Genomic DNA, 25,395 nt, shown 5'->3' on the forward strand with positions numbered 1-25,395 from the left:
TGAATCTAGGTGTCTCTGGTTCAAACATACCAGGCTCTTTCTATTTAGATTTACCTCCACAAAGAAACAATCATTATAAGAGCAAAATAACTTCTCAGAAAATGATTAGCATAGAGCCTGGTTGTGTGACATTACCCAGGCCATGTGGTGCCTCAGGTGGTTTCTCAAAGCCTCAATACTGAGAATGCCTATGTATTTTCCTTTTGCATATACCCACCATCCCACTCCAACCCTTACAATTGTGCTGCTTGCTAGTCCACTCATAGGATCATAGATCTTCAGAGCCCATCTAGTACAAATCCTTCATTTTACAAAGAAAAAAGAAAATGAGAGTGGGGAAGGGAGGGGAAGCGTCTTGAATGAGATTAAGTGAATTGCCCGAGTTCACTTGGGCAATAATTGCCAAGAGTAATGTTTGAAGACTCTGATTCCAGAGCTAACCTACACTATGCAGTATTGCCCTTTTTTGTATGCATATGATTAGTCTTTCCTCCTTCTCTTCTTTTGCTTCTGCTTTAATTTCCTCTTGATACCCACAGACATTACACTCCAAAACCTAGAGACTTGGGGCGCTGACTGAAAAAATGATGGCAAAAGAGTAAGAGTGAGTTAGGGAGCAACAGGAAAGAGAACAACAGCACTGCTCCAGAGGTGGGCTCTGAGGAACTGGACAGGACATTTCTACACCCCCTGGCGGAAAATAGAATTCTGGCCCGTGAGAGTCCCTAAAAGCTTCGATATAGCCACCAATTCTAGTTATGATTTCTGTAACATTACACCAAAGAAAACACACAGATGGACAGACGGACAGAAGGATGGACGGACAAATGGGTAGGCCAGACAGATAGCCGGACAAATAGGTTGTATGTCTTTCTGACATGTATACAGACAGGCAGATGAATAATTTTTTTCCAAGGACCACAAAGGTTTGGAAGATAAGTCTAAAGAAGAGGGAACCGTGCAGAGCAGGAAACGGTGGGGAATACGGCCTCCTAGCGGCTACACATGCGCAGTGCAAGACGAAGGTCTGCCGCTAAGACCGCGGCTTTCCCGGCCTTTGAGCACTTAGAGCCCTCGGGCGGCACTGGTACCTCCCTTTCCGCCCGGATCTGGGCGCTGATTGGCCGCGGGGCCAGCGACGCTCCCCTCTCGGCGGAGCCTCTGCGCAGGCGCCCCGCCGCTTGGCCCCGCCTCGCCGTTTGCCTGTAAGGTGCTCGGTCCTTCCCAGGAAGCCAAGGCTGCGTTGGGGTGACTTAGACTCACTTCAGCCGGCGGCTAGCACCAGGCCAGGCAGCCCAGGAAATGGCCTCCGTCTCCGAGCTCGCCTGCATCTATTCGGCCCTCATCCTGCACGACGATGAGGTCACGGTCACGGTGAGCCGAAGGGTCGGGTTCGGCCCTGACCATCCTCGGGGTGTGGGACGCTCTTCTTGCCCTCTGCCGACAAGGTCGCTGTAGGAGCAGGATGCAGCGCTTGAGATCCGAAGATTCGAATTCAAATTCTGACCGATCCCCTCCAGCCCAACGTGACCCAGGATAGGTCACCTGCCTGGGCGTGTTTCCTTCGCTGTACTGGTGGGATGGGGCCCGGTGACCTCCAAATCTCAGGATCTGTCTTTCGTTTGGGGTGACGCAGCACGGAAGAGTGCCGGGACAGCGGGCAAAAAGGGTGGGGGAACCGCCTGCTCCCTAGGGGATTTGCCTGCTGGCTCAGGTTTCCGGAGCAAATGTTTCCGTGGTCTCAAGCGCGGCTTTTTTCTGCTAATGGTGGTGTAACAAGTAATACAGCAGCGCTAGCATTTATTTATATGGCACCTAGTAGGAGCCAAGGTTTTACCAGAGTCACCTCATTTAATTCTGGGAGGGAGGCGTCATCGGCATCCTCATCGTTCCCATTTTACAGATGAGGAAACTAAGGCTAGAAATAATGAGGTGACTTGCCCGGAGTCATGGAGCTCCCAAGTGAGGCTGGATTTGAACTCAAATCTATCCATGGCGTCACCTAATAGCCCAAGCATGTCGTGGGTCGTAGATCGAGTGAGAAGGAAAGAAGTGAACTATAATAAAGCCTCTGTCCATCCTTCACTCCAACTCCCTCAATTAACAAATAAAACTCTGTGTCAAAGTGGAATGGGGATGGACACTTGGAATCAGGAAAATTTGGAATCCCACTGTCACTGTGTGGCCAGACTTGATTTCCTTATTCCAGATTACAAAGTTACTACAGGCAGCTTGCTAGTTGAAGTGTAAAGAGAATGCAACTCAAAAAAAAAAAAAAAAAAAAGTCCAGCTTTTGTTTTTACTAGAAAAGTAATCTTAAGGCAAAGTCACCATGGGTAATGAAATAGCACCCATTTCACACAGTTGTGAAGATCCAATGAGTTTTTGCAGTTGTTTGTTGACACTATATAAACACTAGCTATCATCAGATCCTTTGATTCCTGGTATTTCTACTACAGCATGTGTTGGGGGTAAGGATACATATTAGTTTTATTTTGGAGTTCCCCCCAGCACCTAGCAGTTGTTATCAATGTTATCAATGATTAATACTCGCATTGCAGAGTACTTGTTAGCTGTGAAATACTTTTTTGAATATGTTATTGTTTAACAGCATCTTTAGACCCAGTGAAATTTTTATAGTACTGTAGTATAGTGGATGTGTTCTAAAAAGCTTACATGTCATGTTAACAGGAAAGTAACTTTTAAAAAGCATTCTATTGCTTTGTTACAGGAGGATAAAATCAATGCCCTCATTAAAGCAGCAGGTGTAAATGTTGAACCTTTCTGGCCTGGCCTATTTGCAAAGGTAAGAGCCTTAGTCTGATAGATTATGTAACAAATAAAAATACCACCTCATACTACAATACTACATAGTACAATTCCAGTACTGTATATTGAAAAGAAAATTTTATATTGCTCTCAGAATGTTCTGCATAAGTAAAAACAAGCAAGTAGGCAATGTTTGAAATTATTCTCCTTTCTAAGGAAGCTCTCACACTCAACACAGTTATTTCATCCATCTTCTCTTTACCCTGTTTCTAGAACTCAGAAATCTTTTGAACTGTTTTGTCCTCCAAAATGAAGAGAGCTGACCTAAACAGCCCATAAAATAAATAATTCAAGATTAGCTGAAGAGCCAATATTTAAATGCTGGTTGTGTGGTTATAGGCCCTGGCCAACATTGACATCGGAAGTCTCATCTGCAACATAGGAGTTGGGGGAGCCGCCCCGCCAGCTGGTGCTGCTCCTACAGGGGGTGCTGCTCCTGCTGCTGGTGCTGCTCCTGGTAAGCATCCTTTCTTTAATTTCTCAACTAAACTATAATGTAGTTGATTGCTTTGTTGAGGATCAGAAGAATGTACAGATCACTCCTGAAATTGAGTGGATTATCTATGTTATACCTCATCCTAAGTGATACTACTTTATTAGTGTAGGATAGAATAAGGCATAAGCAAGCAAAAAGATACTACTTTCACTGTGTGCCAAAATGAATATCTGGAGATTTTAAAATATTTGAAATACGATTTAAGAAAGATTGCCAAATTTAATTCAATTCAAATATTCATACACATATCATCTTGTTCCTTTCCAGCTGAAGAGAAGAAAGAGGAAGTTAAGAAAGAAGAATCTGAGGAATCAGATGATGACATGGGCTTTGGTCTCTTTGACTAATTATCTCTTGTAATACAGCAAATAAATAGTTGAACTCTGACATGGTTGATCTCTGATAGCTCTTAATATTAAGTCTTTCCAGGACTTGCAAGAAAGGTAGCAAGGCTCACAAGCCTATTTCTTCCTCGACATATTTGTGACTTTAGACTCCAGCTTTCAATGAACTCAGAAGCTTTATTTTTTCCTCACACTAATGTTAGCCTGTGTTACAGAAAGATCAGATAATCTTACAATGAAACAGAAAAGCAGTATAGTGAAGTCAGTTTAAAATCCTAATTTCAGTTATTCAAAAAAAAATTCTGTTAAGGCAAAAGAAACTTGCTGGAAGGAATGAAATTTTTTATTGAGGTTAAGTGACTTGTCTAGAGTTACATAGCCAGGGAAGTATTAAGTGAGGCTAGGTTTGAATTCAGGTCCTCCTGACCAGTGCCAATACTCCATATCTACTCACCTCTAGCTGCCCCATGAATTTTTTAAAAGCCTAACTTTACCAATTAACTAACTCCCAGTTAGTGATTAGAGTATGTTCAATGTTCAACTCCACAGGCCAGTTCCATAAATATCTGTATTGTTCTCTTTTGGGGTTGCCTGAGGGCAGAGATTAAGTGGCTCACACAACTGGTAGCCAGGATTAAAACACCTAACAGGTTTTTTCTTACCCTAAAAACCAATAGGGAACCAATGAAGATTTTAGAAAGTAAAGGGGAAAAAAATAGCACACAGGTCTCTAGTTGGATTGTGAAGGAAAGCAGTAATAAAATGCTATTTTCTGGTGTGGGCATTCCATGGCTCTCCACGTCTGCTCATGCCTGTAATGCCTTTTCCCTCTTCCTCCAACCCCTTAGAAATCCCAGACTTCCTTCAGGATAATACAACAGATGCCACCTGCCTTTCCTCGTCCTCCTGGCCTTACTGATTTCTTCCTTAAACCCAAATGTACCCTCACCACTGCGGCTGTGATCAATAAGAGCTCCTTGAGAAGGGTGACTTAAATTACAAATTATCTCCGGACTACAAATGGGCATCCTGAATTTTTAATTTGGAGTCAAAGTCAAACAAAAGCAAACATACATTGGGTTATTCTCCTTCCTTTTGGATCATAAATATATAAATGTAGGGGACCTCAACAGTGATGTTTAAGCAAAACTGAAAGCTACTTCTTTTTCCTTGCACTAGGGAATTTATGCTTATCTTTTCCTCTACAGGCAGGTTACCTGGTCCACAATCCTGATGTTTTCCAAATGTTTCCTCAAAACTCTTATTCCTTATTTAAATCCTGGAAGAGAATGTTAGTTTATGCCAGTGGATACACATCTGTGATGTAGAAGGGAGCATATATATTATATACACACATATAATTTTTTTTCATGTGTTAAGATCATCTCCTGGTACTCATCCCTGCAATATCAATTCCCTCAGTTATCAACTGACTTACTTGCTGGATGTTTCATAACTGTCCTAAGTCTTGTTCATTAGGTCCTCACTAGTATTTCATTTTAAACTGCTGCTAAACTTCCTTAAAACTGCTAATGGGTCGAAAGTTGGTGTCCAAAGGATATTTTCTACTTTTTCCTAATGCTATTAGGGACCAAGGTTTCTCCTTTTACAGCAGTGTCATTCCCAATTCTCAGCTATCTTGATGGCAAGCAAGAGCAGGTAGAAGGGATTCTTTTATTGCAAGCATGTATCAGAAGAGTTCAAATTTATCCTAAGCTAAGTCATGAGTTTTCTCATTACAAGTAGTAAGAATAAATTAAGCAATGTCATATTCTATCACTCCTAAACCCAGGTTCTCTGCTTATTTTTTCCTATATACATTTATGTATTATTTTGTGACCAATTCCCTAGCACAAAAGTTTTTTAAAAAATCACCTTTATATGACTACTTAACTTCTTAAAGACCTTTAAGTATAGCACATACAGATGCAGAAGTAAAATAAGGCACAAAAAGCAAATGAACAAATGTCCAACTAAGTTTTTTTTCCTGACTTCATTTCTATTCACTAAACACTTAAAAGCACTCATTCAAACAAATCTGTACCTTGGGTGGGGTGGGAACCAACAAGAGACTGGAAACAGAAGCAGTTAAATTATTACAGTAATCCAGTAAAAGGGATAAAAGTTCTGAACAAAGATAATGGGAGTTGAGTGGAGAAAGCAATCATTTTCACAAGTATTTTGAGATCTTAACAGTCACTCAAGCAGTTGACTCAGTAATATCCAGCAATATAAAAGCAATATCCAACAGAAAGTTGGATTTAAAAGGGGAAATTATTTAAATTTAACATCAAATGGGGAAGATATAAGACACCTTGAGGGAATGATAGTGTAAAATTTGTTTGAGCAGAAAATGGATGTTTGTAAACCTATATTCAGATAAGTAACTAGGCATAAGATTGAGAAATTACCAATGAAACAAATCTTGAAAGACAAAAATCAAGCACACAAGCAGACTGCTTATCTTTGCTAAGAAAGCAACTAATCAAAAATCAACCCCCCCAAAAAAGTTGGATACGGAGAAAATAAAAGACAAGTATAAACGACTTCTGAAAGGCTTATAAGTGATAGTAAGAGGAAGATCCAAGTAAACAAATGGATAAAATATAGCAACTTTCTGAATTCAACTATATAACTAAAAATACTTGTATATTTAAAGCTCACTTATTTGGATTACATAAAAGGGATCATGTCCAGAACATTCCACAAGAACAAATGTTTTAGTTGGCCTTTTTTGGGGGTAAGTTAGGTGGTTAGCCCAGAAAGGTTTTAATGTTGTTTTTTATGTACAATAAATTATACATTGTACATTGCGGATCCATTAAGTATAAAATTATGTACACAGTGAAAGCAGATAAAATTCCTTTGCTCCTAAGCAACAGGAGGCTAGTGCTTGCATACTCCAGTATCCTAATAAAATTTCATTACCCAACACCCACCAAAGCCTAGAATGTAACTGAGCAGCAACAGCTTTTGGTGGTAACTGAAAATGATCATTATACACTTATTGCAGCAGCAGCTGAAATTCTAGTTTTTCACTTATTTACCTCTGAGAAAGCCTTCCAAGTTGATTCAGTTTCCTTTCCCTTTCTAGCTACAGTCTTTCCAGGATAAAGGAATAAAGAAGACACAGTTATCATATTTAAGTGTAACAAGCAAGCCAATCCTTTGAATAGTTCACCAGAGGCAAAATCAAAAGTCACAATCATATATAGACAAAGATAACATCATTTACACAATAGGGGTTTTTGAATTTTGAAAAGCATTTTTTATATTGACTCAATTGATCTTCACATAACAATCTGTTAAGTTCAATTAACTTTACTGTAATGACTCCTCAGGAAAGGTCAGAACCAGTAAATAATTATCTGAGGAGTTTTGAACACAAATCTTCCTGACACTCAAGTTCAGCTTTATCTATAACTACTCCAATGCCACAAGGAAAATCTCCAGCCCAGTCCCACTCCCCAATCACTGTCCAGAAAAGCAAGCTATCCTGGGGAAAGCAAAGAATTCTCAAGTATAAGAACCACATATCAGCTAAGGTACAATACTGAAATCGTCTCCCCTTAGATAACTGATGCTAAGTCCAGGACACTCTGTGCCCAAAGAAAAGCAGCTGCTAAAGGCCCAGAAAAACAAGTTCTTAGCAAAGCCATTTTCAAAGGTTCAAACAGAACTAAATATTTTTTAACCAATAGAAATGTATATACTTAAATAAATGCTTTTTCACTCAGTGCCGTCTACTTTTCAAAAGCATTTGTGTGCTCATTGCTAAGGCCACTTAAAAATTAGCAAAATAACTGCATTTTTAGTTGACAAACTTTTTATTTAATGTTACAAAAAATATTTAGTCAAACAGACCAAAGCCCATGTCATCATCGGACTCCTCGGATTCTTCTTTTTTTGCTTCCTCTTTCTTCTTCTCTTCAGCTAAAACAGAACAAGAGTCAAAATTATATGCTTGAAAACTCAAATGACTTCAAATAGGGGAAAAAAAAAACTAAAAGATTTCTAAACACAAAAAACCGAGCCTTAAAGAACAAGTCTATTATAGTGATGCTCAATTACAAATTATTTCTATTTTGCTCTTGATGTATATGAGCAATGGTTTTGCCCATTTACCAAAGTATGCCATAATAATCCTGAAGTAGACTAGATCTTAGGGCAAAATATTCCACAAAGGTTAACAGAAATATTTCCTTTGAGATAATGAAAGGAACAGCTTGTTGAATAGATTCCATGACCAAGTCTATCATAAGTGGACCAAATATATGACCTAACCCATTTTTTTCAAACATGAAAGAATACTTACCTGGGGCAGCTGTGCTAGCAGGAGCAGCACCACCAGCAGGGGCAGCACCACCAGCTGCTGGGGCAGGTCCACCAACTCCTACATTGCAGATGAGACTTCCAATGTTTACATTATTCAGGGCCTGAAACCGATCATCAAATGCTAAATCAGTTAAATTTTCACTCTAATCCAAAACATTCAAGACAGAAACAACATCCCATGTAGAGAGAGGGTAAATGTCATATTGAAACCCAGTCTTGAATCCTGAGAAATCAGAAAGTTTAAGATTTAAGATTCCTTTCACTATTTGGGACTGGAAGGTATTTAAAGTCCATGTAGTCTAAGCCTCCTGATGTTTTAACCACCCTACATATTATCCAGAGATCCAATGACTCGCTCATGATCACACAAGTAGTACAGCCGACAGTGTTCAGACTCAAGTCTTGTCAGGCCTAAATATGTACTCCTTCAGATACTGCTTCTGTGCACAAGTTTTCAATGTTCATTAGACACATGCCTAGTTTTCTTACCTTTGCAAATAATCCAGGCCAGAATGGTTCAACATTTACACCTGCTGCTTTAATGAGGGCATTAATTTTATCCTCCTGAAAAAGAAATAAAATGTTGATATCATCTTACAATGAAGATACACATAAATTTCACATAGACTGCCCAGAAGCCATTGCTGAATAGGACTAGTTTTATACATATACTATTTTCATTCTTATTCTGATACCAATGGATTTGATTTCAAATATTAACTGCTGCCCTCTCAAATTTTCAGTAAGGGGAAATAAATCTACAAAGGATTTAAAAAATTTCAACTGACCATTATGAATTGGAGCCTATATCCAGAATAGATTACATCAGAGCCTGAACTCTTCTATCTACCCAGATCCACCACCCTTCTCCAAATATTTATTGTTTGGTAATACCCCTTTGCTGTTAAGCTAAACACACCTTCAATATGACAATTTAATAGGGTTGTCCACTATCCCTGATAATCTCATTCAGGTTTTCATGAGAATATTCTCTTCTGGGATTTCACACATCTGATTAATTTGTGGACTTTTGGAACTTCTGACTTCGTTAACAGGAAAACTTATTCAGCAAATCCCATCAACCTGGGCACTCCACCTTTCATAACTCAGTCCCTTTGATTTAAAGATGGAGTCAAATTTCCAACCCTCTATTTAAGGAGCTCAATTAAGAAAGATCCCATTTCTCACTTAACTGGTTGAATGACCTCATCTTCTCAACCTCCCACCCCTATCCTCCTATTGTAGTTTCCCATTAGATGGTAAAAACGCCCTTTCCTTTAGCCCTAAGGGTTTAATTATCTCAATGAACAGATCCTGCCAGTCCTATTTGGGATTTTTCAGAAGTTCAGTCCTAATGTTTTTTATTAAGTATCTTTGAAAGCTCAATGATTAAATTTGTTTTTATCACTTTCTTTATAACAACTTTTATTTTAACAAGATGTAATGGCCTGTACACAGGCTATACTGTACACAGAACAGTAGCCCACTTATATCTACCTCAATTACTCTTCTAATAGGGGGCTAGACAAATTTAGCATCAAAATTAGTTCCCTGAATGATCTATACAAATGCGATCCTTTTAGTCGGTAAGCAAAAGCTGATTCAAGTTTTGAGTAAGCCTAAAAGTAGATCGTAGGTCACAATGATCTACAATCCACTATTACAAGTATTTCAAAATTTTAATTAGCTTTAAAAATGTAAACTTGTTGCATTTAAATTTCTTTCGTTTTTAAAGCACTCCTTAATTTCTCGATTTTAAACGCAATGTCTTAAGAGACAATTCAACATGAATAAAACAAGTATTTCCACCTAACCTTATCATCTTCCCAATTTCTGTAATCTCTCAATTTGTCCCCAACTCTTCACTTTGGCTATAAAAACCTCATTTCCAAATTTTACTACTTCCACCTCTCCCGTTCTCTTCGTTTGGCTATTACTGCTAGGCAATCCAATGTAAAGTACATTAAATAGAATAATTCGTATTTTGCATCTTATCTTTTGGTACCACTTCTTTTAAAGTGGGAAGGAAATGCACCTCGGTAGGCCGGTCTAGAAAGAAATGCCGGCCATGTAACCCATAAACCTGTTGGCAATCCAACCGACGCTCCAAGTTCCGAAACACGGGCAGAATCCCCAGTTGGCGGGCGAGCGAAGGACCGACGGCTGCCACGTGGTGGAAGCTCTCCTCCCCCCGTGCCAGGAGGCCGGAAACTGAGGCGTCCCGCGTGCTCCAGCCCCGGTTGGACCTGTGCGTCAGGCCGAATGGCAAGAAGCTGCCTTTCAGGCCGAGTCACTCTAGATCGAGAGACTACCGAAAACGTGGCCTGGTCCTACCATGTGCTTGGGCGGCGTACAGCTGAGCAGACAACGCTACCCCTTAAAGGTTACTACCGAACACGCCCAACACTCACCGTGACTGTAACCTCATCGTCGTGAAGAATGAGGGCAGAGTAGATGCAAGCAAGCTCGGAGACGGCCATTTTTCAGGAGATAATTGAGGAGAAACTTGTTTGTAGTGGTGCTAGCTGCCGGCTGAAGTGAGGGTTCACCCCAACGCGGCCTTAGCTTCCGAAGAAGAACCGAGCACCTTACAGACAACTGAAGAGAAAGATCCCAGGGCCCGCGCGGCGCTTTATATGTGCGCCTCTTAGCCAATCCGCGTATACGCCGAGCGGAAGCAGATGGACGGGGCTTTGACAGCATTAGAAATGCCTCATGGTAGGGCGTTTCACTTCCGGTTCGTGCTCTGCGCATGACTAAATTCACTGTTCGCTAGGGACTTTATTAGAACTTTGGGAAAAGTAGTTTAAGTTACCAGTCGGGCGCGCACGGGAAACTTTTACGCAAGGAGGCGTGTCAACGCAGCAATAGAGCAACGAATAGGATGGGCTGCTTGGAAATATCCCTCGCCGGCCAGTGCAGTCACTCGAGTTGCAGTATCAAATCGTTTTGTTCTCCCAGGAGTCTAAGAGTCCTCCCCTCGTCCCATGCCGCATCGGAATGGCCCCTTCCCACAAAGCCTAGTCCAAGATGCCCGCATCAAGAATGGAGGAATCTCTCTTGCATCCATCCCCGCCCCGCCCCATCTCAGCCACTGCCCGTCCCTCCTGCAGTATGCGTCCTGTTCCCTGCCTCGTTGAATCTTTGATTTGTGTGCCTATACAGACACAGAACGCTGTTTCCCTCGTTAGAATATAAAACTCCTTAAGGGCAGTTTTCACATAAAGGTGAATGGAAAAAACGCAGGAGTCTAACGAGTTAAATTCTAGTTCTATGTGACCATGGACAAATCAGTCAACTAGGGAGCTTGTTTTCTTAGTTATAACTATGTTTAGATTAGATCTCGTGTCCCCTAGCAGAGAACGCTGCTACAATCTCGCCATATGCCTCTCAAAAACTGCATGATCCTCAAGGATAAAGACTCTACCCCTGGGACCGGAGGCACCCTGTTTGACAATTTTAAAGGAGATATGAGATTTTACCCACAGGATCGTCCCCTGAGCAAACTTACTCTAAAATGCAGATCATTTAATCGTTCTGCAAGTCATAAAGCTGCTATGAACACCAAAAGATTAAGTGACTGGCCTTCCATTATATGGTGCTGTCAAAGAGAGACAAACTTTAAAACTTTCAAAAGCAATTTTTAGTTTAACTAATTAAAATGCAAAGCTCAAAGACCAATAGTTAAGGGGTAAGGGGAGAAAATCTTAATTCAGGATGCAAAACTGAGGCAGTTTAACCCTATCCCACCAAATTTTCTTTTGCTTCCCTTTGCTGTATTACTTTCAATAAATGCCCTCATTTTCTGAGAAAGCTAGTTTATTTGATTCAAGAAATTATTATGCACAGTGTATTACAAGTGCTTGGATTATCCACGTCAAAACCATTACTAATGTAATAGCCACTTATTTCATAGTTCTAGTCATTTTCCTGTCTTCTAACCAGGTTTAATTTAAAACTTATTTGCATTCTTTTATCATCAGCCTGGAACAAACAAGAAAAAGGCAGAAATAAGACTTCTGGATTATGAATTCCACAGCTCTCCTCCGATAATATCATTAATTCTAAGAGCTGGTTCTAATATTTGTCAAATGATATCAACTAAAACATAATTCATGATTAGGACATTCAACTGCCAATTACAATTCCAAGTTTCAGCTTTGTTTAGAAAATGGCAAAACTTGCACTACTGCTTTAATATTTTAACTGACATACCTGACAAAGAAAAACCAAAAACATTACTCTTCACAGATGAATAATGACTTTTTTACTTTCCCACACAAAAAAAGAACACATTATGTTAAATCCTTTGTTGCCTTGGAGGATTATCATCCCAGCAGTACTCCCCTGGCTTCTTACCCATAAGAGAAATAAGGGTCTGCTCTTCCTGAGCCTTTTACACAGACACAAAAAGGCTACTCTTGGTATATAATTCAAGAGGCATAATCAAATAAATTAGATAAGCAATTAGATCCAGAATCTAGTATCAGGTCTAATTTGCTATAGCATTAAAGTCAATCTTTTCTAAACTTTAAATTCATCTGTAAAAATGAGGAAAGCAGCAGCTGCAAAGGAACCTAGAGGATTCTTCCAAAAATTCATAAAAGTATTTTGTGAAGGGCAATGCAAATTGAAAGAATTACTGTGGTATAAAAGTTACTCATCCCTTCTGATAACCAGATCACTCATTGTTTATTCTTCAATGTTAGGAGGGTAAAATCCTATTGATAATTTATACTTCCGTGGTTTAAAAAGCATTTCCTACACAAAAACACTAAAAAGCAAATCGTTTCATAAGATGCTACTATTTTAGATATATACATTAGAAAACTAGACCAAATTCTGCATTTTACAAATAAGGAAAATGAATTTACCTAAAGTAATAAAATAAGCAGAAACAGCAATAAAAGAATCTCCATTTTATAGATGAAAATGAGGCTCAGAATTAAACAATTTCTAGTAATTTCTAAAAAAAAAATTTTCTAATAAGCTAAGCGATCTATCCATAATCATAAATTGTAAGCATGAGTTAGTCTTCTGAGCCCAAGGCCTGTCTTTGTTATAATAAATAACACCATTGAGAATCTGCATAACAAAAGTTATCAAAGCCCAAACACAATTCAAAAGGACAAAATTCTTTTATAACACATTTATCAAAGCATGATTTCATTTAATCTTCAGGTCAATATAACAAAAAATTTCTTCACATTGAGGACTATCCAAAAATAAAATGGGCTACTTCATAGGGCAATAAATTCCCTGTGACAAAGTCTTCAAGAGAGATCAAGCTGTAAATGATTTTGCTATTCTTGGTAGTACAATCATCCAGGACTACTCTGAAGGACTTAAGATGAAAAATTCTATCCATAACCAGAAAAGGAACTGATTGTGTCTGAACACAGAGTGAAGCATTCTCTTTCTTCTCGACTTAATTTTTCTTGAGGGTTTTTATTTTTATTAGGGTGGGAGATCTTATGTTTTCTTTCATAGAAATATTCTGCATAACTGAGGTTAAGGGAGAACCTACAACTCAAAAATCTTAAAAACAAATGTTAAAAAAATTTGTTTTGAATGTAAATGGAAGAAAATATTAATTTTTTTTTTTTTTTTTTTTTTTTTTTACAAAGAGGGGTTACATGACCACTCAAAGATTGTAGAAGGAATTCCAGTTCTAATATGCAGACAAAATTAGGTAAAATTATAAACTCAATTCTGAGGTTGGGGGGAAATAAATAAGATTTTATATGGTTTTATATTTACATAGCTTCCTACGTGCCATGCACTGTACTAAAAACACTGCAAATATTATCTCACTTGAGACCAAGAAATGTATTCCCATGTACTTATATATATATATATATATGCTAAAAATCATTTTTAAAAGAAATTAAATTTATGGAAAGTAAATAGGGTCTATTGTTGTAGATTTGGAAAGACAAAGTGATACAAATATACTACAAATGTTTGCTAGTTATATTTTTTAAATTGTTCACAAAGATACATCATATATATCTATATATGTTTATTAACCGGTAGTTCCACTTAATAAAATTCCCTACAATTTTTTCTAATTTGCAAAATACAGTTGCAATATAAAACAAAAAAAATGTGTTTTCATATTATACACTTCATATTTTTAGTGCTTTTTATTCTAGGTCATTTGTCATAGTCAAGATGCCAGAAAATTGATACATATATAGAACATGAAATTCAACATACACAATTCACTTTCCAACATGAATTCTGATTAAGACAATGGCTGAATTCACCGTGTTAGGAAAGTTTGTATTGTCAGCAGAATGTGTCTAAAGTGCATTTTTGTAGCTAAATAAATAGCAGCATGTGTTTTATTTTCAACCTAAAAATCATGAGACTTAAGGTGGAAAAAGTTACCCTCTAAGTGAACACATGAGCCAAACACGCCACCCTCTTTCCCCAAGGCAAAGCCTTGCATGATTATCTATGAGTATACACAAAATATACACAAAATAGCATAATCAAAAGTTAATATACAAATAAGGAAAGAGTTCTCTTTCTGAAATTCATAATAAGTATAGCAAGATTTATGGAGAATTTGAATAGATGTCTTTGGAGATAAGGGGGGGAAGTGCTGTTCTTTTTGCCAGTGTATAGCATAGCTAATGCTATGAGGTATGCAATGTTAAATAAAGCAAGTTTTTGTTTTTTGTTTTTACAAAATAGCACTGCCATTTGATTCAAAAGAAATCAATAACCAAAAAAAAAAAAAAATCCTTTATCACAAGAGAAGCTCAATTCATGGCTTTCTGCGCCTGAAAAATAAGAGCAACATTAGTTTGAATGTAATTATACAATATGCATGATTAAGTTTTTTGTAAAATAAAAAAAAAATTCACTGATATACTCATATCAATATATTTAGATAAAAGGGAATTTTAATATCTCTATCATATCATACCAGAACTTTTAAACATGTTGAAGTACATGACATTTATAAATATGCCAACTCCATTACTGTACTAAGGAAGAAATGCTTCCCCAATGTTTATTCTAAGGTACTTAAAAGTTTCAAAACTGGCCACAACAGACTGTCAGAGAAGGAAGGGAATTGAAGATGAAATTTTTAAGTATTGTTCAATTACAATAATAGAAAAAGAAGCATAAAAAGGAAACTCTAGTAGGAGGAGAATCTCAGATTAGATGTATAATATCTGAAATTTCATGAGTTAATAAGGGTAAAAATACCTGGAGAGGAATATACTTAGGACAGAGCACTCTCTGTGTATTTGAATAACTGGCCAACTCCAACTTGTAACACATTACTAATATATATTTTGAGCACTGCTATTTCTCAACATGTTGGTTGAGAAACACTGTAACAAAGTACTTATCTATATCAAGAATTAGAAGACAGGGGAAAAAAAAAAGAAAAAGCAATTATAACTTTTTTTGTCTAATATGGCCTAAATAATATGCTATCATTGCATTAGCATCGCATGTAGGGGAAAGTTACTATTTCAGAAGAGAGACAGACAGAGAAAGAGACAGAGACAGAGAGAGGGACAGACACAGATGGACAAAAAGAATGAAACAGATGAAAAGAGAGAAGGGAGAGGAAAGAGAAGAGAGCATTCAATATATAAAAATATACAGTCTCAATTTAGATATAACTATATAGCCTTATCTCAATCTAGATAAAGGAGAAATGTATATAAATACACATCATATATCCATCCACAAATAATACTAAATTTTGGCATACTAAAATATTAAGTCCAAATCTTAGGATTAAAGCTTATTAGGATAAAATTTTTAATGCTGCAATTAAATTATATAGTGGAAGCCGATGAAGTGGAAAGACCACTGAACTAGAAATGTTGAAGAAACCTAGCTTCTAATCCAAAGAAATGACTACTGACTTTAGCCATGTCACTTAATTTGAGTCTGTTTCCTTCAAGGTAAAATAGGAATAATGATTCCTAATTCATCTAGCTGACAGATTATTGTGAAAATTACTTGCCAAATTCAACATTGATCATTCCTATATCATCCTTCCTTGATATATACTCTTCTGAGCTTTCCTGACACCATATTCAATTCTCTGCTGACTTCCCTGCCATTACTCAGACTCTTTTTGACATTTCATGCTCTTGGGGCCCTCTTCACATGAGCATCACTAAAGAACATTTTGTCCTTCCCTCTTTTTCAATTCTCTCTTCATGACCAAATTCGTTCCAGTAACTTCAATTATTATCATTACACCAGAAATCATTATTTCTGGTCTTTTTTTGTGACCTCTGTTCACAGTTCCACATCCAAAACTAGAACTCAGAGCCTGAAACTCCTAGCATAGTACTCTTTCCACCAGCTCATAATTATGAGGGAATTTTAGCATAACATTCACAAATTCACTTCTAAGCCAAAGAAATAAGTATCATAATAGTCTTAACCTTCATTACATTAAACAATATTTAGCTTATTTCACTCACAATTACATACTATGCAGGGTGTCCCATATAAACGAAAGCATTTTTATTCTTGAATATTTCTATTCTTTCAATAAATCCTGAAATAAAAAATATGTATATGTATATTATTTATTTCATGTGATTTCATTTATATAGGACACCCTACATTTTAACAATTATTAAGTTTCCCTAACATAGTATTACAGAGATAACATTAACATTTTTGGACAAAATCTCATTATAATATTGTAAAATCTTGCTACAATATTGTTCAGCTTTGTGACCTCATTTGGCATTTTCTTGACAAAGACACTCTGGAATGATTGGCCATTTCCTTTTCCAGTATATTTGACAAGAGAGGAAACTGAGGCAAACAGGGTCAAGTGACTTGCCTGGGGCCATACAGCTAGTAGGTATTTGAGGCCAGATTTGAACTCAGATAAATTTTCCTGACTCCAAGACTGGCACTCCAATTACTATACAACGTATAGAACCTCCCTATAGAACCAAACAACCCTAAAACATAATTTTACCTAAAACTGTGCTTTTGAAAAACTAAATAATCAAGTCAGGGAGTTTGTCAATTAAATTGTAAAATAACTTACTTAGGTTGTGCATGATGCTGATATCCAGGTCCAAGTTGAGACCCTGCTCTCATTTCCACAGCTACAGAACACTAATATGAAAAATAAAAATAAGCATTCAAAAAACTCAAAAGTTTCCACTAGTCACAGATATCACAAATAAGTATGCAATATACTTTTATGTAAATAGCAGAATCAGGCATGTTGCTTCTTGGTCCCTTCCAAGCAATAATATGACATTTAGTCAAGAGGCAGTCACAAAAGAAATATTTGCAATTTACTTCTGATACAAGTCATAAAATTTAACAAGAGGAAAGAACAATTCTTAAAGATCAAGATTCTCATTTTACCAAAAAAAAAAAAAACCTGAGACCTAAAGAAGTTAAACAGTTTGCCTAAGGCAAATAGAAGTAGAACTAAAACATAGGTTCCTCACCACAAGGTCTAGCACTTCTATCACATGCTGCCAAAAGCTCATTTACAAATCCTCTTGGGTTATATTGGGGAAAACTATCATTTCTCTTTAGATTCCCCTCATTTCAGAATGACCTTTTTATATTCCCAATTCTGGAAGCTCATCCCAGCATCCTGTGCATAGAATACAAGATCTATACAAGGTCTGATGGAACACATCAAGATTAGAAGGTGGCAATATAAAATATTCTTTTCAAGTTTGAATATAACATCTATTTCACATAAACTACACAGGTAGGGCATGAGATTATCACATTTCAAATTAATTAGAACATATATCAACATATAACAGAGAGCAGGTCTACATATAATTAGAACATCAAGAAAGTAAAGATCAGAAGTTTCTAATTACATTTATTTGTTCTTTTCTTATTAAGTAACTTTTTACTGCTTTCTTTTTATTTACAATGCCCAAATTATTATTAAAATATTTCATTATTGGTTATTTCTTAAAGCTTACCCGAGTTTCCACATCTGTCCACTCAGACTCTGTAGCAACTTCTTGTGTTGGGACACTGGTGGAAGATCTTCGTTTCCGACTGCAAAGGAAAAATGTAGAATAAAAATGTATCACAAGAATCACTGTAAATATATCAAAATAACATGATAGAGTATAAAAGTCACCAAAATTTCATAAATTATTTGACACTGTGCTCCATCTTTATAGAGTAATGCTACAAAAAGAACACTTCTTCTAAATAGCATCTCTGGTGATCATTCACTCACCCAGTTGGTGATTCTTGCTTTAAAGTCTCAATATCTGTGAACTGTACAGATTGCCCACCACCTCTTGTTTTAAATACATCACCCTAAAACAAAGGAAAAAAAACATGACTATTACTCAAACTGATCAATGGAATCGGAAAATTCACATTTGCTCATTTCCAATCACCTATTTTTCATGTCCAAATTCATATTCACAAAACAAAAATCATATCCAGAGTACCCATGAATCCAAAGATTTGAAGCTATTTGAAAAACTATTTAAGGTACTTCAAACTAAGATGCTGAACTTATTCCTCACAATTTTCCCCTCAAACCCTGTTGTACTCTGATGCTGAAGTTTGCTTAACCTGCAATTAATTCAGCAACTAAGCAGTGCTAAGGATCAGCAAAACTTTTTAGGGTTTCAGATCTAAAATACAGCTTACTTTATTCTTTATATGTGATCACCATATTATATTATATCATACCTACGTTTACAGTTGCAACTAATATGAATCATCCTACTAGTTAACCCTATTTTCTTTCTTCATTGATTACTTATCTTTCTTCAACAATGAAAGAAAAACTCTTTCAAAATTACAGAAACATTTTGGACCTTAAGACTCAAAAAAACCCAAAACAGCAACCAAAAGAAATCTCAAATATTTTAAATTTTTTACTGTGTCTTTTAACTTAAATTTGCATAGAAGGAAACAGGCAAGTTTTTTCTATTGTGATTTTTCGCCCCTTAAAAGTAGAAACTAAAAGCAGCAATTAAAGTAAAAATTAAAACAACATTCCAGATCTGAGTAAGATTTGATTGACTAAGTGGAAAACCTAATGGAAAACAGCAGACCTTAGTCCTTACTTGCAATCTACACAGCTAGATCAGTATTTTTAGTTTGACACCTTGTGTTTAGATTACACTGTCTTATATGTGTCAAAGCAACAGTAGGAAAAAAGTATGTGTGGGGGGGGGAAGGAGTGTTACAGACATTTTTTAATCATTTTTTCCGTGTAAATTCATTCTTTACCTTAATTAGTTTAGTTTCAATCTCCCCATCGGAGGCTAGTTCCTGGTGGGTCAGCATGTACTTCTCACACTTAGCTAGTGCTTTTTCATTTGCAACAGCTACTGTGATGGCATGGGGGACATGTGGCTGCATGACTGTTTCAGTTAGCACATTAGAGGCAGGCTTATGATCTACCCATCTGTCCCCTGCAGAGCGTGATCGTCTATGTCGGAGACGAATTGGTGGTACATTCTGATCAGATTGAAAGAGGAATCAAGAAACAAGCATAACCCAGAATTAATTTCATTAAGGGTATTATTAGAAGTGCAGCAGTCTAGGTTATAGTAACTGAAGATACATATGAAAATTAAAATTCAATCAAAATTATTTGAAAGCCACAAGTGATATTCAACTAATTTTAAATGTTTTCTTTGCATTTAAATAAAATAACTACACAAATTATTATAAGCCTTTTCTACCAGTGAACTTCAATTTCACAACCAGACAAGAGAAAGAATTCTCAATAATATTACTAGGGTTTTCTTCATTTCAAAGGACTTATTTTCTATTTTGATATTAGCTTTTATCCCACATACTAGCATACTTCAATCACACACAAAAGACACTAATTTATAAAAGACTGTCCTCAAAGCAAAAAGGGCAGAGAAATTATACAAAAGCCTTAAAATTCAAGAATTGTAAAAAAAAGAATTGATATAATAAAACTCCTTTACTCAAACTGAATGTAACAAGTTTGAATAGTTTTAGTCAAAAATCACGTTTCTAAACAAAAAAATAAGATAAAATGTTGTGACTAGACAAACTAAATAACTTTTGTTTGTACAACGATCCATTTATTCCACAAACTAAATATGAAAATAGCACACACACGCGCGATCGCACACACACACACATATATTCAACTTGCATACTTCTATGATCTCATCTCTGAACTCTGAAGTTATTCTATCTAGCAAGGACTTTTTAAGTATATTCCTTAAAGAAAGAATGTAATTTATGTTTTAGGAGTTTAAATGTTTTCATTTAAGTTCGCTTGTGTTCAATTCACTCCACAATATTATATAGATCTGAAAATTTCTAGATAATACATCCTAATGTCATCTAATTCAATACAATTCACTCTGATGGGCAGTAGGTGGTGCCATTGATTAGAGTGTCAGGCCTGGAGTCAGGAAGACTCTTCTTTTTGAGTTCAAATATGACCTCAGACACTTCCTAGCAAATCACTTAACCCTTTTTGTCTCAATTTCTTCTGTAAGATGAGCTGAAGAAAAAAATGGCAAATCATTTCAATATCTTTGTGAAGAAAACACTAAATGGGGTTCAAAAGAATCAGAAATGACTGGAACAACAATAATTCACCTTAACATGGTTCCCAAATTAGAAAAAAGTTTTGTTATATTTGCAGGATTTTACTTCTATAAATTCAGAAAAATGCCACAACAAAAGCTAAACCTAAAGGTAAAGGTCATTTCTAGCAGCAAGAAAATGATTTATCATCTACTGAGTGACAAAGACAAACTTGTTTCTGAATGTCTATTTCTTAGATGAGTCACCAGAAACCACTTTAAAAAGTTACATGCTTCTCAACAAATTAACCTGGAGAATTTTAAAAATTGTCCCTTTATATTTCCAGCTATAACAGAAAGAAAAAAATCAAGTCCTGAGTAAACTATAATCGACAGGCAAGCTAAAACTTCTGGCTTCACTTTCCCTTTCTCTGAGCTTGAGGAAAGTTACTGGGAGACAAGCACCCAATATTTAGTATAAAAGGATGTATTATGTAGTAATGTAATGAATGTTCTGATTATCTGGGAAAGAGGCAAAAAGTATCCAGAAATTCAGCAAATGAATATATTCCTAAATAGCCTTTACAATCTACTTTATTTATATTAAGTAGCTACAAAATGAATGTGCTTTCTCTTCACAATTCAAATATAAATTCATGTAAAACCTGTCTAAAAAGCCCCAAGCCACAAAACGACTTTTTATTAACTGTTTTTAACTATTCTGCTGCACTTCTAAGTCTTTAAAATTCTGGTTTTAGTAAGGAAAATATAAAAATTCTTCACATCCTCTTAAATGTCTCTCAGTCAAGTAGAATTTCAATAGATTATAAATTATTTATAAATATTGAAAAGCCATAATTAAGGCCTTGCAAATAGCTTTAGGATTTTAACAGTTGATTAGAAAGAGACTATACACCAAACTTTGCTACAAAAAAGGATTAAGATAAAATTTTTAAAAGCAAATGGTCTCAACACTAAGAAATCAATTATTTTAAATGTATGAGATTTATTTTTAAAAGAACAAAAAGCTAAAATGTCTATCCTTTGTTAATGCTGGGGAATTCAGAATTACTGAATAAGCTAAATTTTACTAATTTTAAATAAATAACAAGTAAATATAGAATTCATTTCAATTAAAAAGAAAATTATTTACCTTAATCCTTCTTATGAGCAAAAAGTATGAAAAAACTTGCACCACTCTCATGCACACAATGTTTTGGAAAATTTTTTTGGACAAAACATGATAAAATATTGAATTAGCAGTCAAAATTATAAAGCCAACCAATACAATCCTGTAATCTCTGGCAAAAATGGTTTTTGTCTTTGAGGGGGAGAAGTGGAGAAACTGAAGAAGCAAATAGAGAACACTGTACATGAAGATGAAAACTAAAATTCCAACTTTGTTCTCAACATTCATAGTCATAGTTTGTGTGGTGCTCCTTAAATACTTTAACATGATAGTTCAAAAAAGTCTGGTTCAAAAATATGAATGATGGTTATAGATACTTGGTGCCTAGGAGATCCAAAGTGAGGAAAATATATTTTACATTTGATGGAATATCATAATTTTAACGTAATATAATTAAGTGGTATTGAAATTAAAAGCAGCAATTTGGCTTTTTTTACACTGTTAAAATTCTATGCTTAACCAATGAACTTCTATATCAGGGGTTCTTAACCTAGAGTCCATGAACTTGGATGAGGGAGAAAAAAATTACATTTTTATTTAAATATAATTTATTCCTTTTGTAATCTTATGGAATTTACTTTGTGCATTTGTAAACATTATTCTGAGATCCCTTGTCCATTGGCTTCACCAGACTTCCAAAGGGGTCCATGAAACACAAAAAAGGTTAAGAACCCCTGTTCTAAATCAAGTTTAAAAAAAAAACTACAGCTACAATACTTTAATATATTGGCACTAACCCTGCAGCACTGCTCCTCTTCTATTGCTATCTCATTTTTATATGAAGGAACCACCTCCCTGCCTCCAGGCCAGTATATCCCTCGCCTTCTGTCTGATACGATACAATTTTTACTGTGTCCTGGCTCCTGTTGCCTACGCCTTGCGAGAGATGTGACATTGAGAGGTGTGTTGTACGGAGGAATTTTCTGCTCCCATTCCGAAACACAGGAAGCTACAGAAATACTGCTGCAAGAATTAGAACGCCTATGAAGCTGTGGCTGGCTCATGAGTTGTTGGCCGTTGGAAATCTGAGCAATATAGTTAGTAGAAAGCTAAAAAAATTGAAGAAAAATTAATGAACAACACAATAGATAGAAATGCAATGAACTAACAATTATGTAATATTATTCTATATATGTTCTAAATTTACTAATTTCTTAGTAAATAAGTGCACTAATTTACTTATCATTTTTTAAAATCCAGCCTTGGAATAGAGTACAACTGGCTTTGATGCATACTAGCAACATGATCACAAATAAGTCAATAAACATTCCAGTGTCCCCATAAGTTAAAGAGAAATCATCAATCTATATAAATAGAAATTTTTTTCACACTGGGAGCTCCCCCAGAGTGTCAAGAGATCCAAAAAAAAAAAAGCAAATAATTTGAGAAAGTTAGATCATTTCTTAAGAGAGGGAAGCAGAAAAATAAGTGATAATGTTCTAATAGAAAATTAGATCAAACAATGGAATTACATATTATATTCTTTAGTATTTGTTACCATCAAACTACCCATAACCTACAGGTATTGGAGATGGAGAAACCGATCTTTGAAAAACTTTTTCTCGATCTCGTTCCCGTGATGGTCTTTCTGGTTTATCACTCTTTGGTTCAGTAACAATAGCCTTGAGTTGCTTCAGTTTCTCATCTTTGACCCAGAGTTTATTCTGCATCTCTAGTTGTTTGGCAGCCACACGGCGTTCCTAAAGATTGGCAATACAAATTTATATTTAGATTCAAAAATAATAAAAATTAAACTGTTATTCAGTCAATTTACTAAGTGACTTTTCCCTGTTCACCCTATGCAATTAAACTTACCTAGCTGACATCTTGTCAATTTCTTAATTAACTTTGTGTTTTGTTGTAGTGGGAAAATAAGAAAAAGACTTATTTAACTCTAGTCAGAACCTTACTCTACCCAAATGTAACACAAAACTCAATTTATCAAACTCTGAAAATGTAGCCTATTACGTACACATTCTTTCTCCCACTTCATGGTAGTCTCTGTCACCATGCCTTGCAACCTAGCCTCCAATCTGCGTTTGTCAGAAAACTGGCGCTGAAGTTTTTGGCTCTGGTTTTCAAGTTCCTGCTGTAAATTGCGTTTGTCTTCCTCATAGATTGTAGTAGTTTTCTCTAAAATCTCAATCTGTAAAGGCAAATTATTATTCTTCAATATGTTTGGAATATAAAAAATTTATGTAACTGAGAGATAAATTCTTCTTCCCCAATGTGCGCCAGGGAAAACTTAAAGAAAAGTTACTTTTCCTTTAAAACATTTAATATACTCATTATATTTATCCAGATCTGGAAATGAGAAAACCAATCAAATCCTTCTCCTTAGGTCAAGCTGCTTGCTTTTAGGAGAGAACTGCTCTTCCCCTAAGACAAAAGACTACAGGGATAACTCTGGAAGCTATTCTAGGAATGGTAGAGAAGTACATTAGTAAGATAGAGCTTTTCTCCCTGAGGCATGATGTAGATCTATGAACTTGCATAAGACTTGAGGAAGAAAACACACCTTTGAGAATGGTGCATAAACAATAGAATGAGAGGAATAGTATGTTTTACAAGATGCATTATATAGCAGCTAATGGGAGTCCTGTTGATAATTCAAAAATATATAAAAAATAATAGCAGCTCATTTATGAAACCCATAGGTTTGAAGAGTTTTGCTCAAAATCGTGGCCTAAGACAAGTATTTATTAGCCTCATTTTAGAGATAAGGAAACTAATGCCTGAAGACCTTCATCCATCCTCAGACTGTTGCTAAGTACCAGTTATTAGCTGAACCCAGGTCTTGGGATTCCAGAATAATGATTTTTCATTTCAATCAAGATGCTTCTGGTCTTGTTTCAATTTATTTCTTTATTTTAAGTTTTCTCTATTTCCCTTCCTTTTTATACAAAGAGATATGAGAAAATAATATCCATAGGATCATAGGATTTAGAACTAGAAAAGAGTTCCTTATTTAGGAATCAGTTTCATCCCTATGTTAACCACCGTTTCTGATATGTCTGTAATTTCACCACCTTACAGACCTAGCCTGGGAATCATTAAGACCTATCTCTAACACATACATAATAGCTATGTAATTGGGGGCTGGCACCCTCCAAGAAATTCTCTATAAAACAAAACTTGCAGCACAGTTGCTAAGTTGCAATGATTGAGATCCCTCACCAAAATTTCCTACACCGAAGAAAAAAATAACAGCTCTATCACACATGCCCCTCTCACCCCTGCCCAAAACCTTATACCAATAAAGTAATTCAACAGCAAACCTTATATTCCAAAGTTTTAGTTTTCTTTTCCAGTCGATCTATTTCAGCTTTCTGCCCTGAGATCACTTTTTCCTTCTCATTTAGTTTTCCTTGAATATAGTTTTCCTTATTTAAAACAGCATTATCAAAGTCTTGCAGCATAGCTCTAAAAGCAATCACTGTTAACAGAAAAGTTTTGTGAGTGATTTTTATACCAAAGCCCAAATATTTAAAGTTTGTTCAATCAAAACCGTGAATATAAGTGCTGTTACACAAATATTACCTCAAACAATAGCTGACAAATACTATTATTAAAATTTCAGGCAGAAATTCATGCTGAAGGCTTGAAATTTTTAATTCTAAAATGCTTCAAAAACGGACCTTTGGAAAGTATGATACCTAAAATTATCAT

At 36.0% G+C, this 25,395-nt stretch overlaps 3 protein-coding genes across 5 annotated transcripts in view; 1 reads left to right on the top strand and 2 right to left on the bottom strand.

Moving 5' to 3' along the window:
• The first annotated feature begins 1,173 nt into the window (after nt 1-1,173).
• On the top strand, nt 1,174-3,712 carry LOC127551217 (60S acidic ribosomal protein P1). The gene is made up of 4 exons (XM_051980773.1): nt 1,174-1,374; nt 2,732-2,806; nt 3,169-3,286; nt 3,593-3,712. The coding sequence occupies exons 1-4, from the start codon at nt 1,303-1,305 to the stop codon at nt 3,670-3,672; spliced, it is 345 nt and encodes a 114-aa protein (XP_051836733.1). The 5' UTR covers nt 1,174-1,302; the 3' UTR covers nt 3,673-3,712.
• Nucleotides 3,713-7,477: 3,765 nt separating this feature from the next.
• Nucleotides 7,478-10,605, bottom strand: LOC127551216 (60S acidic ribosomal protein P1-like). Its single transcript, XM_051980772.1, has 4 exons — nt 10,416-10,605; nt 8,494-8,568; nt 7,985-8,105; nt 7,478-7,602 (listed from the first exon to the last, which is right to left on the bottom strand). The coding sequence occupies exons 1-4, from the start codon at nt 10,482-10,484 to the stop codon at nt 7,520-7,522; spliced, it is 348 nt and encodes a 115-aa protein (XP_051836732.1). The 5' UTR covers nt 10,485-10,605; the 3' UTR covers nt 7,478-7,519.
• Nucleotides 10,606-14,135: 3,530 nt separating this feature from the next.
• The window catches only part of KIF23 (kinesin family member 23), a 29,497-nt gene continuing 18,237 nt past the window's right edge, over nt 14,136-25,395 (bottom strand). For 2 of the 3 annotated variants that reach the window (XM_051980769.1, XM_051980768.1), the window contains 9 exons: nt 25,005-25,162; nt 23,699-23,872; nt 23,247-23,426; nt 22,464-22,775; nt 19,249-19,479; nt 18,236-18,318; nt 17,970-18,048; nt 17,057-17,127; nt 14,136-14,795 (listed from right to left, as the gene is read on the bottom strand). In XM_051980769.1, the coding sequence (XP_051836729.1) occupies nt 14,780-14,795; nt 17,057-17,127; nt 17,970-18,048; nt 18,236-18,318; nt 19,249-19,479; nt 22,464-22,775; nt 23,247-23,426; nt 23,699-23,872; nt 25,005-25,162 (1,304 nt within the window). In that variant the 3' untranslated portion in view covers nt 14,136-14,779. The remainder of the gene's footprint in view (nt 14,796-17,056; nt 17,128-17,969; nt 18,049-18,235; nt 18,319-19,248; nt 19,480-22,463; nt 22,776-23,246; nt 23,427-23,698; nt 23,873-25,004; nt 25,163-25,395) is intronic. The other variant, XM_051980770.1, reaches the window with a different exon arrangement.

The sequence above is a fragment of the Antechinus flavipes genome, chromosome 2 (genome assembly GCF_016432865.1).
Source record: "Antechinus flavipes isolate AdamAnt ecotype Samford, QLD, Australia chromosome 2, AdamAnt_v2, whole genome shotgun sequence".
In the NCBI taxonomy this organism is placed as follows: Eukaryota; Metazoa; Chordata; class Mammalia; order Dasyuromorphia; family Dasyuridae; genus Antechinus; species Antechinus flavipes.